The sequence below is a fragment of the Pinus tabuliformis genome, chromosome 4_1, assembly GCF_031772625.1.
Source record: "Pinus tabuliformis cultivar Carrire ecotype Pingquan chromosome 4_1, CPIR1, whole genome shotgun sequence".
Lineage (NCBI taxonomy): Eukaryota > Viridiplantae > Streptophyta > Pinopsida > Pinales > Pinaceae > Pinus > Pinus tabuliformis.
This window is the reverse complement of record NC_142303.1, coordinates 668756759-668771659: the sequence shown is the minus strand read 5'-3', so window position 1 is coordinate 668771659 and position 14901 is coordinate 668756759. Positions and strand designations below refer to the sequence as shown.

The 14901-nt window shown below is 35.5% G+C and overlaps 1 protein-coding gene across 3 annotated transcripts; it reads right to left on the bottom strand.

The window, feature by feature from the left end:
* Window positions 1-360: 360 nt before the first annotated feature.
* LOC149177879 (FAM133-like protein) lies at window positions 361-4368 on the bottom strand. 3 transcript variants are annotated; one of them, XM_089420226.1, is made up of 3 exons: window positions 4216-4368; window positions 3380-3637; window positions 361-1969 (listed from the first exon to the last, which is right to left on the bottom strand). In XM_089420226.1, the coding sequence occupies exon 3, from the start codon at window positions 1896-1898 to the stop codon at window positions 606-608; it is 1293 nt and encodes a 430-aa protein (XP_089276352.1). In that variant the 5' UTR covers window positions 1899-1969; window positions 3380-3637; window positions 4216-4368; the 3' UTR covers window positions 361-605. The 3 variants fall into 3 exon arrangements, with proteins under 3 accessions (XP_089276352.1, XP_089276353.1, XP_089276354.1); XM_089420227.1 differs by having other exon boundaries at window positions 361-1935; XM_089420228.1 differs by having other exon boundaries at window positions 3380-3598; window positions 4216-4365.
* Between the last annotated feature and the right edge of the window lie 10533 nt (window positions 4369-14901).

The window sequence follows — 14901 nt, the reverse complement described above, 5'->3', positions numbered from 1 at the left end:
ACTCATAAAGAGCAGGGATAAAGACAGACACGTCAGATAAAGTTGTAAAGCCCCTTGCTCCTCAGGTTTATTTCACCCTTTTATTTGACAATGGACACGTCAATAAAGTTGTCAAGACCCTTATTCCTCCAGTTTGTTTCAGCTTTTTATTTGCCAAAGAATAAAAATAAGCAAAATTGTAATAATGATCACAGAAAATAAAAGACTCCTCACCAAATGAACTGCTCTTACGTTAAGCTATAAATGAACTGCCAATACAAAACGAAAAACTATCCAAAATGACATAAAAAGGCTATTGGTTCCGACATTTAACTTCATATGACCAAAAATTGATCACACTGTTAAGTCTCAACAAAATACTTGGGCAATAGGAAAAAATAATTGCAGGACTTCAATTTATGACCAGAAGGTGATCACAATGTTATTAGAGCAATATAGCTTCCAATATTTTTGGTGATAGGAAAAATAATAGCACTTTGAGTTCATCATATGACCAAAAAAAGATGACACTGATTAGAGTCTCAACCGAATATTCAACAAAAATACCGTCTTTCAAATAAATCATTCACCAAATAAACATCCAAGGTTGTCAAGAGTTGAGCAAATCAGCCTTCCATGTGATCAGAGTTAATGTTTTCTTCCTGTTGTTGACTTCCGCCCACTTCAATAGGAGGCATTGGAGAAGAGGAATGCTTTGCCTTCCCATTTGCATCATTGTAATGGTGGCGATGGTGGTGGTGGTGGTGGTGTGAGTGGTGGTGGTGGTCATGAGACCTCTTGTGCTTCTTAGTCTTGCCCCTTCCATCATCAGAATAATCATGACCACTGGAGTCTCCCTCAGAGGGTTCCAAAGCATGATGGTCCCGCTTGACATTCTCTTTATCTCCTTCAGAACCTGATGTTGCAAGCTTTGCAGAAGTAGACCTATCCCGCTTGTGCCTTCTGTGGTGCTTCTTCTTTGGTTTTGCTGGACAATCATCACCACTGTAAGGTCTTTCTGACTCAGATATCTCAGAATCAAACCGATCCCTCTTGTGCCTTTTGTGGTGTTTCTTCTTTGATCTTCCTGGACAATCATCATCACTGTAAGATCCCTCAGGCCCAGATATCTCAGAATCAGACCAATCGCGTCTATGCCTTCTATGGTGTTTCCTCTTCAATCTTGATCTCTCCTCATCACTTGGAGATATTTCCATGTCAGTATCACTATCAGAATCATCTCTTCTATGCTTCTTGGAGTGTCTATGCTTATACTTTTTGTGGTGCCTCCTTTTTCTAAACCCTTCCTCAGAGTCACTTCCTGAATCAGAATCAGGTGAAGTTCCTGTTTGCTTTCTGCTTACCCTCTTATCCATTCGCTTGGCATGGTCATTGTCACTATCATCACTTGAATCTGAGTCTGAATCCTTCCTTTTATGTCTCCTATGGGCCCTCTTTCCTGATTTCTTTTCTTGCTCATCTTCAGATCCAGATCCAGAATCACTGTTCACTTTCCTGTGTCGTTTATGAGAACGGTCAGCTCTTCTATTATCTTCATTTTCATCACTTGAACATGAACTTCTCTTCTTGTGCCGTTTGTTGTGGGATCTTTTTTCTACTCTTCTCACTCGTGCTTCTTCATCATCACCAGGGGATACCGAATGACCCCTTTTTTGGTATTTACTATGAGTTTTCTTCTCGAACTTTTTTTCTCTATCACTCTCATCACTTGAATCTGAAGAGCTTCTCTTCTTTTGTTTGAGCTTCAACCTCTTCTCTTCTCTTGCCATTGCCTCTGCATCTTCTCTGGCCTTTACTGCAGCCTCAAGCCTCTGCTCCCATTTCAATGGAGCTTCCTTTTTCTGAAGAGCCTTTTTCTTCTTTTCCTCCACAAGTTGCATGAACTTCTTGCTGTCCATTTCCCTGCAGCGTTCTTGTTGCAAAACACTTGAACTCCTGCATTTTTGTGAAATGATGCAAGGAAGTGCATCTCACAGAAGAAACAAACCATGTTAGCTCTTCCATCCCTGTTCTTTTCTACATCTAGCAAATATATTGAAATAAATATAATATGCCAGCAGAATGAATGATGCAGACATTAATGGTTATATACAGATAACACCTCAAAGATTAAAAAATGGCGAAGTAACATTACTAAGGGATCCAAAAGAAAACTAAATAAAAGGCATGTAAAGTAAAAGAAATACGATAACATTACAAACATTGTATAACTAGCTATTTTTGTGATAGCTAAACTAAATCTAGAAGTCCAATGGATATCAATTCTCCCTTTTCATGTCAGAACTATGAGCCTATTTTTTGCCCACTATCATCCTTGGTTTTATTAGAGTTGGCGACATCTTAGTTTGCTCAAACCCCATACCAACAAGGAAAAAATGTTCAGCCCGTAAAATATTTTATGCATCTATATGCTCCCAAGGGATACCTTCTATGACATAAATATTCCCATCATGCAATAAGTACCCTATATACCCTTCTGAACAGCAACTCGCTTGACCTTTAATGGTTCCATACCCTGAAAGTAGATTAGATTTTATTATCTATAACCCCCTCTAGCGTCGTGACAATATCCATGACATACTCCCATAGGCATGCCCTTATCTAATGTTTACAAACATACGCACCATCAAACTGGAAAGGTGATATGCATTCCTCTACATTTTATGACATTTGTGAAATCATGCCAATAATGTTATCTGCTGAGATTTCACATCAATGTGATATGCAAACCAAATTCTGCGGAGTCGCATGTCCATCGTCATACAGATCATAAAGCCATGTTTTCTCATAAACACCCTAAATGCAACAAACATTCTGTCGTGCACTTACAGCTATGGCTTGCAAGCTGTACAAAACAAAAGCAGCTTTGTATCACAAAGAATATGCCAGGTTCAAAGACATTACTTAAAGAATCTTTCATTCAAACTACACCATTAAGGATCACTGCCCCAAACATAACTGCATGAAGAAACACAAATTGTTCCCTGGAGCCACATGCTCAACTCCCCAACAATAGGTAGTCCTTGTATCATTAGCATTGAAGCCTGTAATATGTATCCGACAGATAATTCCTTAAAAGTAAACTCATGACGTACCAAAATGTGTACCACTGACTACCCAATAGACCAAAACATAGTCGAGTACAAGACTAACTAGCAGAGATAGAAATATTGCATTCATCGTAATTTTACCAAAAAATTTCATAATAAAATGAAAGTAAACAGTTTAAAACAACTTCAACCTTGATGAAATTTTCAAATTCCAACAAACATTTATTAGCATTAATTTCCCCCAACAAAAACCCTATCTGGCTTTTGTTTTCAGAATTAAAATGTCCACAAAACAATCGCCTAGGGTTAGTTTGGTTCAGCGTCCTTACCTTATTCTGAATGCAGAAACGTCCAATCCCCGACACGTCCCAGGGAACCTTCGATACTCAAAAGTATCCCAGGGACCTTCCAATCCCCGTTACGTCCCAGGGAACCTTCGATACTCAAAAGTATCCCAGGAACCTTCCAATCCTTGGGTGTCAGAGGTCCAAGCACGCTAGTTGGATATCAGAGCTGGTCTTGAAAGCCGATCAAATGTTGCAAGTCCTCTGAAAAAAGTTAACACCCTTTCCTTTATTCTCAAGGACCTAATCAAACCAACACAAACCCAAAACCATTTTAGAAAAAACGCGTCTGTGACCGACCGAACCTTGTAAGAGCAAGGGTTTTAAAGAGCCCAAGAAACCCTAAAAGGGTTTCAATGGTCGAATTCAAAACAACTAGTACAAAGGATGGAATTGACAGAAAATAAACGCAGAACAACGAAAGAATGAAGAGGAACAATTTCTTACACCTTATACAACGTCAAAACCGGAAAAAAATGCCAACAAATACCCTTAAAAAAATACTAGCGCCGATCGAATAAAAACGCCTAACACATGGGTGAGCGTTGAAAACAAAAGATCTCAAAAGAAAAGAGCTTAACCAACCTCCCTGGTGTAAAGAATCTCCAACTTATAATAAATCTTAGTGCAAACATCTACCAGACGACTAAATCGACAACAAAGATATGCAGGAATGACAAAAGGAGAGGATTACAAAACCATAAAATATTCTAAAAAGCGGTTAAAAAATAAAAAAGAAACCCTAAAACTGAAATCGAAGTTGCCATAATATTTAGAATGATTAAAAGAGAACAACCACAAAACTATGAAATATCACATACCTCTCGGTAGATCGGGAACTTGCAGCAGCTGATGATGATGAGCACAAAACAATGGCTCCTGGCTTTTGAAGTCTCGAGAAATGCCTCACCTTCGTTGAAGCAGGCTTAAGTAATTTAAAAATCGCATTTTATCTTTATATAGCTTATAACAACTCTCCTTTGGAATATAAAATCCTCCTTAGTCAAATGGGTGGCTCTTACTCAACCGCAGAGTTATAAAAACCTATTTACTATTTGGGGTAAGGTATGTGCGAAGGGGTGGAAAATTAGGTTTGTATGTTGTTATTGTTTTAATTTATTTCTGGCTCCACTTAGTGATTGTTTGGGTTGTTTGATTATTTATGTTTATGGTTTTATATTATTTAAATTAATGATAAAGTGTATTTAAGATTTATGAATTAAATAAGGTTGTATAGTTAGTGTTTCTCTACAGCTTAGTTCAATTATTGAATTTTGAAATGTATGAACTAATTATTGTATTTGAACAAGGGCTACTCTGTAGATATTCTTGCTTATTTTAAGTATCTTTAAATTAGAGTAAGAAACAAATAATGCATACATGAATGAATGAATAAAGTGTTTTTAGTAGACCTGAGACTTAGTACTTGAACGTTGAAACCAAAATTCTAGAAATATACTTTGAAAAAAATTGTTTCTACCAAAAGTGGTAAAAAAAATATTGATATCGAACATTGAAACCAAAATTCTAGAACCATACTTCCAAACCAGAAAATGTTTCTACCAAAAGTAGTGAAAAAAATATTGTTATCTTGCGTTGGAAATATGCTACCTAAAACTACTAACATATACATATATATAACTTTTCATTAAATTCTATTTTTACACAATATTACATTTGTTGGAATGCATATGAATATGCTCAAGATAAACATCACAAATATATATATATATATATATATACGAACAAAAAGTATATATTCTACACAAGTGAATATATATATACGAACAAAAAGTATATGTTCTACACAAGTGAATATATATATAAGAACAAAAAGTATATGTTCTACACAAGTGAAACAAACACTCAAGTAGAGATTTTTACTAAACTCAATAAACGAACTAATAAATTAAGAAAATATTGACATTATAATGTTTTATTTAATAAAGACACAATTATTTTATTAATTTTAGGTGATATAATTTTTAACAAAATCATGACATATATTTTTTTAATAATGTGTTTTTGAATGCATAATAATTTAAAGATATTTTAATTAATTTTTATTTGATTTTAGACAAAATTCACTAGTGACAATTTGACCATGACTTACATAACTAGATTCCAATGTATTGTAAAAAATATAAAAAAATTACATTTGCATTAATTATCTTATGACATTTCAAAATGAATAAAGTATTTGGCAAAACTGATATTAAAAATGTCATTTAAACAATATAAAATTATAATTTAACTAACCATTATATCAAAGACTTTGAAAATAAATATGATTGAAATCTTTCCCCGTGAAAAATGGATATTTCAAAGTGTATTTCAAGAACCAATAGATTAAAAGTTATGTGATCTAAGTACTATAAAATAATAATTTAGCTAATTATTACATTTTTTATAATTTCTATATTTCTCAAAATGATATGTATTATTTATTATTTGATAGTTTATTTTTTATATGATGTAATTTGTTATTTTATATGATGTAATAAGTTATTTGATAGTAAAGGAGCGCCAAAGATGAACCCTATAGCCGCCGTCGCCTCAATGCCCTTGGCCGCCGCTTGGCCTCGGCTCTCTGCCGATGAAAGGGAAGTTCGAATCCAGAACAGAAGGCCGGAGCATTCCCTAATACCTGATAAGCAGGCATTGAGCGGAGAATCGGAGCCGAAGCCGAACCCTAGCTGCGAAGCTGCCGCCGCCGTCGCCTCCTTGTCCTCGGCCGCCGCTTGGCCTCTGCGCGGCCATGCCGCTGAAAGGGAAGCTCGATTTAGGGTCTTTCCATTCGCTCCCATGCTCCCTTTCCGACTCTCCTCAGCAGATCGACTCGGCTTTCCTGGGAAAAACAACGAGGAGAAGGGCGAACCCGAAATGAAGCTCCATGTGAATGTTAAGCCGAAGAAAGCTGCGAACCTCCATGCGGTGTGCACAGGCGCGCATAACCATGGCAGCTCAGGCCCCTCCACTGATCAATGGCCTCTCTACAGATCTGTTGCCCTTCCCTTTGCAGCGGATCTGAGTTGGAGCGAAAGCTACCTTAGGCAGAAGATTTTCTCTCCCCTTCTGCCTCCTTTGCGTCAAAAGATGGGAGACCCAAAAGACTCAGGCCCTGTGCTGCTCCAGAAATCTCTTGAAAATTCCTCTGCCCCTTTTCAGGTTCAAATCGCACAGATCTCTGGCAAGACCATTCTGCAATGGGTATACCCATCAGATCTGGTGCAGAACCTCAAAGAAAATCTGGAACACCGACTTGGGATCCCCTCAGCCCTACAGAGACTTATTTTCCAAGGTAAACAACTCGATGATCCTCTTCCTCTCTCTTTTTACAGCATAAAAAACAATAGCTCTTTAGTGTTTTCCTTTCGCTTGAGAGGTGGAGCTGCAGGTCAATCCTCTTCTGCTCCTCCATACTCCTACAAAGCTGCAGTCCGCTCTAAGATACCCATTTCCCCTGAACCTCCCAAACCCAAGCCTTTTTTGGTTGACAAGTTGGAGGAGGTTCCCTCTGTTGAGATCTCCCACTCTGACCTTGCAGACGACATTCAAAAATTCACTGAAAGGGCCATCATCTGCAGATTCAATGGGCTCTGGCCTCGCTCAAAGGATCTTTATGACTGGATCAATGACAACTGGACTCACCACTGCAAGGTTTATTTATGTGCAAAGGGATATTTTATAGTTCTGTTCGACAATCCCAAGCACTACGAAAAGGTCTTAGAAGAAGGCCCTTGGTTCATGGGTTCAACAGGACTCTTCTTAACTCCATGGTTCCCAGATTTTGACCCAGCTTCTGCAGTCATCACTAAAGCCCCGGTCTGTATCAGACTTCCAAATTTTCCAGTACACCTGTGGCACTCACCAGTATACAAGCAAATAGGCAACACCTTGGGCAGCTTTTTAATGGGAGATTACTGGAGGGAACAGCAAGGTCTCTATACATATGCTAGAATATGTGTGGAGCTAGATTTAAGCAAGGGACTGCCAGAGCAAATCAATCTCAAGATCAATGACATTGTTTGGACCCAGATCCTAGATTACGAAAACACTGCCTTCCGATGTTGTCACTGTCACCTAACAGGGCACCTGCAGAACTCCTGCCCATCGCTGACTGCAAGAACGAAAAAAGGCAACTTTACAAAATCCAAACCCAAGCGTTGGACCCCCTGTTCTCCACCGCCAGCAGGGAGCTCTGACTCCCCAAGCTCGGAGGATGAGGAAAGCGATTCAGAACCGGACCAGGCGCCTCAGCCGATGGATCCGTCCACAGACACTCAGGGGCACACCTCTGTCACAGCAATCTCCCAGAAACGCGCCCATGAGACTTCCTCCTCTGAATCAGAAAAGGAGATCCCGAAGATAGAGAATTCCAGTCTTCAAGTTGTTTTAGCTCATACTCCCCATGATGGCTGGACAAAAGTCAATAAAAAGAAAGGGAAAAAACATTGTGTTGAAGTTTCTGCCCCTGTGGGGTAAAAGTCAGTTAGTCAGTCTTTGCTCTCAAGTTATTTGATGTAGCTCCGAGATTGAATCTCTTTTTCTCCGGGACCGAGGTTGATGGTTTCATCATTTCCGGTCTGTCGGTCTCTTGTTTCTCTTGATTGTACTATATTTTACTCAATAGAATTAGTCTAAATTCAAAACAAAAAAAAAAAAAACAAAAAAAAAAATGTTATTTGATAGTATATATGACAATTTTATAATTGTATCATTCTAGAAATTGAAATTTAATATAAAATTTAAAATGTAAAACAATTAAATAAAGATTCAAATATACAAAATAATTTAATACAACAAAAACTAAAAATATAGGGCATATTAAAATTTTCAGTGAAAAAAATAATTTCCAAAATATTTAACATGAATTTGGGGAGACACTTAAACCCATTGCACCTTCTTACTTTTAGTTTTAGTTGAAAACCTCTACTTGACAATAGACAAAATTCACCAAATCCACCATTTAAAGAAACTTGTATTGTTGGTTTGAAAAATTGTTGAAACCATTTGTAACATCACCAATATAAAAGATTTTATCGTGACTTCCCTATCTAACCAAATTTATGATATTTGATATTTATTAAAAAGCTAGATCACTTTAGCCATTAATTCCTTCACTTTACTTCACAAGAACATAGCCATATACAACATTTTATTTCTTGCTAATATAAATTATTTGATATTTATTAAAAAGCTAGATCACTTCAGCCATTAATTCTTTCACTTTACTTCACAAGAACATAGCCTATACAACGTTTTATTTCTTGCTAATATAAGTTATTCCCAATAGCTAGTGAATACAATAAAAATATAATTTAATTTAATTTTACTTCACATTAATCTTACACATTCTTCCATTATTATCCTTCGTGTTTTCATACCACCCGCAATAAATGGAATTTAAAGTACAAATCCATGTAAAACAAAAGTTGCACTATTATACCTACTTTTAAAATATTTTGTTTTAAAACTATAATTATTTATAAAATATTTGAAATTCAAAAACTTTATTCTCTGATTGATCTAGAATATTAAAAAGACAGATTTTATGGAGTTTATTTCTATTTGTCATAAATAAAAAATAATATATAAAACATTAATTTTAAAAAAATATAAAAATGACATCTGTAATCTAATTATAATAATTTGTATAAACCTTTTATTACACTGTACCATCAAATTTTTAAAAAATCTTTCTTTTATATTAAAAAATTATTTTACATGGTACATGCAGAGCCGTAACTTCGGCCACTTTCCCAACTCATGTCACTGTCGCTTATATATTATTTATATCGTACTATTTTTCAGGACTCCCTTTAATGCTCCACTACTAAATTGCAACTACAAAGTTTTCATACAATTTACACAAAGCAAGTTGTAAATTAATGATTATCTTTGTGTCTAATCTAATATTTTATATTTTGTTTATGTGAAAGGCCAACCCTCATTGCAATTGTAGGAAAAAGCAATGGTTTGTTTCTTAATTTTATTTTACACGTCATCACAACCACATGCACAATCAAAGCATAGTTATATTAAGATTTTTTGTACACTATTATTAATTTGTCAAAGTACATATTATCATTACATAATAAGGCTCTAACCAATCAGAATGTAGAAAAAATAAATTAAAAAAAAAATAGAAAAAAAAATTATAATTTTTTCAAAGGTAAACATTAGATAAGATCATTTAATTTTTGGTAAATTTAAAATTAATGTCAACATCAATATTTCTTGAATATTACCCTGCTGCTGCAGGGAATAATAATAATATCACTGTCAAAATTCCACGTACCAATTAAAGTGGATAAAATTAAATTAAGTTACTTCTCATAGTAAAGGCGGAAAATAAAAACAACAAACACTTGGAAATTGTGAAAAGACGTGGTATGGGATTGGAATATTTGGCGAAATTATACACAATATAGAGATTTACAATATAAATAGCCACAAAGTTACTTTAGCGGTAAGATATTGTGGAAGTCGAAAAGCATTAAATAAAGAGAGGATAAGTTAGCATGGAAGCAACTGCCAGAAAGATATTGTGGAAGTCGGAAAGCATTAAATAAAGAGAGGATAAGTTAGCATGGAAGCAACCGACAAATTAGTATTATTTTTGGGAGGGGTGACTAAAGCGACTTTTTTTTTCCTGGAGCGCTAGAAATATATTATTTATTTTCTTTCAAGAGGACATGGCATCCACGTCAGGTGTATGGCCACACCAAGACGCAGTGGGCAGTTAACCAGAGCTGTCGGGTGTTATCGCAGAGTACATCAACTTTATCTATCGATTGTACAGGGATGAAATAGTGATGCTGTCAGTTTAAAAAAAAAAAAAAGATTCTCCGACAATAAGTACCATGGGCTTTAATTGCCTAGAAGAAGTATGTCAGATTTTTGTAGTCAATTACAAAATAAGAGGTTACCAAACGTCATCACAACCACATGCACAATCAAAGCATAGTTATATTAAGATTTTTGTACATTGCCATTAATTTGTCGAAGTACATATTATCATTACAGAATAAGACTCTAACCAATCAGAATGCAAAAATAAATAAATAAATTCAAAGGTAAACATTAGATAAGATCATTTAATTTTTGGTAAATTTAAAATTAATGTCAACATCAATATTTTTTTAATACGTTATTGCAGGGAATAATAAATGTGGTTGGATGAGTTTTGTATTTATAAGGAAAAGGAAAAGCAAAAGTGAAATAAAAATTGTTAAATATGATATCATAGTACGAATATTATAATTTATTTAGTTTTATTGTTTTTGTTATCTTGTAATTTAATTTTTAATATTTTTGTACATAAAGTTTATATTTGTAGCAATAAGCAAATTAAATCATAATACTAACTCTTTATATTCTCAAAACGTGAGATGAAACAATCTTGTTGTCTAAAGAATGAGGAATCTCAACCCAAAGTAGAGCTCCATATGAACTTGTTTTCGAGCCTTCTCATCAATGATGCCTTTCTCTTTACTCAGTTGCATCAATTATTGTATTGAAAGGATCATCTCTTGATGGCAACACTAGTGGCATCACTCTACTTATTGCTTTTGGAACCTATTCAGATAGGACAAAATAATATGAGAAGAAAGTTAAGAAAACTATTATTATTATTATTATTATTATAAGCAAGCCTGCAAAAACTATTATTATTATTATCATATACAAGTCTGCAAATCTAACTGTCACAAACGATCGTACTTATGATTTGTACTTAAGATGGTTTATACTTAATAGTTAATCTATTTGTTAGAATCATTATATTTATGTATTAGATGTAATTGTTTCATTCATACCTACATACGTTATTAGTGTTATCGCCTCTCTGTTACTTCACTCGGCTTGGATCCATCCATCCATCATTACATCCATCCATTCATCCATCCGAGGTAGGAACTCTTGTTCTGTATCGGTAAGTGATTTCGAGGGTCGAGGTAGAATTTTGTAGAGTTTGGGGTCGAGGTAGAGGACGACTCTTGTTCCGTAGTGTGTGATTAAAAGTTCCCTTAGCATTTATGTAGTTGGTTGTTTATTTTTATGTTCGAGGACCTATGGGATTTTGCAGAATTACCGTGACCTGTCGTTTTGCCCTTCTTCCTTGGTCTTCAACCATTTGAAGGTAAGGAATGTAATTGGTGTTTAACACATGAACCTAAGAAAGAACCCACATCTGTAGCAATCAAATTCCTTACAGGTGATCGACTGTAAAACAAAGAAATAAAACATAGGAAAATAAAACTCTAATAGTTCATTAAGTTTAAACATAAATGCTCATTCACTCTCGAAGACGGGTTAGTTCTCCAGCAAACCTGAGGTTTCCCAGAAAACAATCCCGTCTCCAAACCAACCCTAGATCAGAATAGAAAACAAAACTTTGAAAAAAACAGAGCTTTATTATCCTAGATTTCCTGTACAACATTACATATAGAGTATTACATGTAATTTTTTCTTTCATACCTAACTACGTTATTAGTGTCATCGCCTCTATGTTACTTCACTCGACTTCGATCCATCCATCCATCGTTACATCCATCCATCCATCCATCCGAGGTAGGAACTCTTGTTCTATATCGGTAAGTGATTTCAAGGGTCGAGATAGAATTCTCTAGAGTTCAAGGTCGAGGTAGAGGACGAATCTTGTTCCATAGTGTGTGATTAATAGTTCCCTTAGCATTTATATTTCTATGTTTGAGGACCTATGGGCTTTTGCAGAATTATCGTGACATGTCGCTCTACCCTTCTTCCTTAGTCTTCAACCATTTGAAGGTAGGGAATGAAATTGGTGTTTAACACATGAACCTAAGAAAGAACCCACATCTGTAGCAATCAAATTCCTTACAGGAGACCGACTATAAAATAGAGAAACAAAACAGAGGAAAATAAAACTCTAATGGTTCTTCGTTTTCTTATTGGACTGGTTGTTACCCATTGCATGTAGTGTTTGTTAATGAGTCTCCATTCACAAGGTTAAAGCGGAATTAAGCAACTATTTTCAAACCTTGTTGTCCCTTTTAAATAAGGGTTTAATTAACCCAAAATATATAGCAAAAAGTTCTTGTATCCATCAAATTTTGCACGAATTATATTCATTATCACATACCCATGTTAACTAAGTTGGAAGGTTTTGAATCCTTGTTAATATTAATGAGGACAACATATTGGAAACTCCATAACTAAGATTGATATGTAAAGAGGGTTTAAATCAATGGGCACATTACATCCCTAGATTTCATTTTGACTAATATGAATCTATCCTGGCCTCTGAAGATATCACAACCTAGTTACGGAGTATTTAAATAACTTGTTAATTTTAATGGGGACAACAGATTTGAAACTCCATAATAAGATTGGTTTGCCCCTCCATTACCATATTACAATTCTAAGTCTTTTTTCTAACATGTGTGTGACTTTGAAGTTCCATTCCACCTTCTATCCTTGAATTTGCACTCAACCATAATGAATTGTCTCTTGCTTATCCTATATAGAAACCCTGTTGTAGGTCATTCTTCCCCTTGCCAACATCTCGTCCCTCCCATTTCCTTTGTATGGCCTACCTACACTATTAGTGTCATCACCCCTCTGTTACTTCACTCGGCTTCGATCCATCCATCCAAAATTCCATGCATCCATCGTTACATCCATCCATTCATCCATTCGAGGTAGGAACTCCTATTCCATATCGGTAAGTGATTTTGAGGGTTGAGGTAGAGTTCTATAGAGTTTGAGGTCGAGGTAGAGGGCCTCTCTTGTTCCATAGTGTGTGATTAACAATTCCCTTAGCATCTATGTAGTTGGTTGTTTAATTCTATGTTCAAGGACCCATGGACTTTTGCAGAATTAATGTGACCTACTGCTCTGCCCTTCTTCCTTGGTCTTCAACCATTTGAAGGTAAGGAATGTAATTGGTGTTTAACGTATGAACCTAAGAAAGAACCCACATTTGTAACAATCAAATTCCTCATAGGTGATTGATTGTAAAATATAGAAATGAAATAGAGGAAAAGAAAACTCTAATAGTTTATTAAGTTGAGACATAAATGATCATTCACTCTCAAAGACAGGTTAGTTCTCCAGCAAACCTGAGGTCGCCCAGAAAATAGTCTCATCTCCAAACCAACCCTAGGTTAGAATAGAAAACAAAACTTTGAAAAAAACAAAGCTTTATTATCCTAGATTTCCTTTACAACATTATAGGCAGTGTATTACATGTAATTGTTTCTTTCATAAGACCGGTCTAAACAACATAACAAATAATCCCACACGAGTAATACAGAGCTAAATTAATATAATAACTACTATAACGTCCATGTGAGAGGGGGGGTTGTGCCCAAAATATCCATGTAATTAACCTAACGAGGTCAAAATAGTTAAATACATCAAATAAACAGATTCAAGAGTGAGCCATAAGAAAACCATAACAATAACCGCCTTTATACTTGCATAGGTAAGCAGTTACAAACAAGTGCTCTCTGGGAACTTTTTCAGTAAAAATAAAATATCACAACGTTCATTATAAACAGTTTGGCAAAGTAGGTGATCATTCAGAGAACTGAATTAACAATGTTAACAAAATTAATATAGAATCTATTAGTTAAGCAGTGTCTGACCCTATAAAGCTTTTGTGTTCTCCTCAAAACCTTTAATCTATTCACATATGAACATCAAACGGAATTTCATATTACAAATACTAAAAAAGGGGAACTCATCCACATAAACCTCAAACACTAGCTATCTGAACTCGTGCAAAAAGGGGTAGAACCTGAGCACCTGAACAAGAAAACTTGAAGGAGTCAGTGTCGTCGCAAGAGAGGGCTAATTTGAAACCATGAAATTTGGAGTTGCGGCAAGAGCTATCACCTAAAAACCCATACACGAGGGGATAGTTAGAAACTTGAAAAAACTGTAAAAAATGAAGAGGTATAATGAATTCTTTAACACCCTACTGAGAGGGCCAAACCATTACCTGTAGGGATTCCTTGAAAGAAGGGTGGACTGCAACCACATTCGTGAAAATTGGTAAGGGTTAGTGTCATAACTATAATAATCTGAGCACATGAGGAAGAGCAAGTAAATTCAATATTGTTCCTAGCTATGAGAGAAGAACCTAGCCCATGCCGGTGAATAACATTGAAAGTAGTGCAACTTCGAATTGTTGAGCCTTCAATCCATTTAACAGTTAAACCTTTAAAAAAAAATGAGTAAAATACAGTTTTTTGGCAAGGTTTGAACAATAATTTACTCACCAGAAGCAACATTCGGCAGAAACATGGAGCGTTGTATGGCAGACTCTCTAGGATACATAGCAAAAAGAGCCTCCATATAACCATATCAATCTTCACCGCGTAATTGCTTGAGAGCTAGTAACCACCTGGAAGTATCAATCTTCGTTACGTAATTGCTTGGGAGTTAGTAGCTGTTTGGAGGTATCAATCTAACGGTAAAAGATAGTTCTATCGTCTAACATAGAGAATCGAGGGTGAATA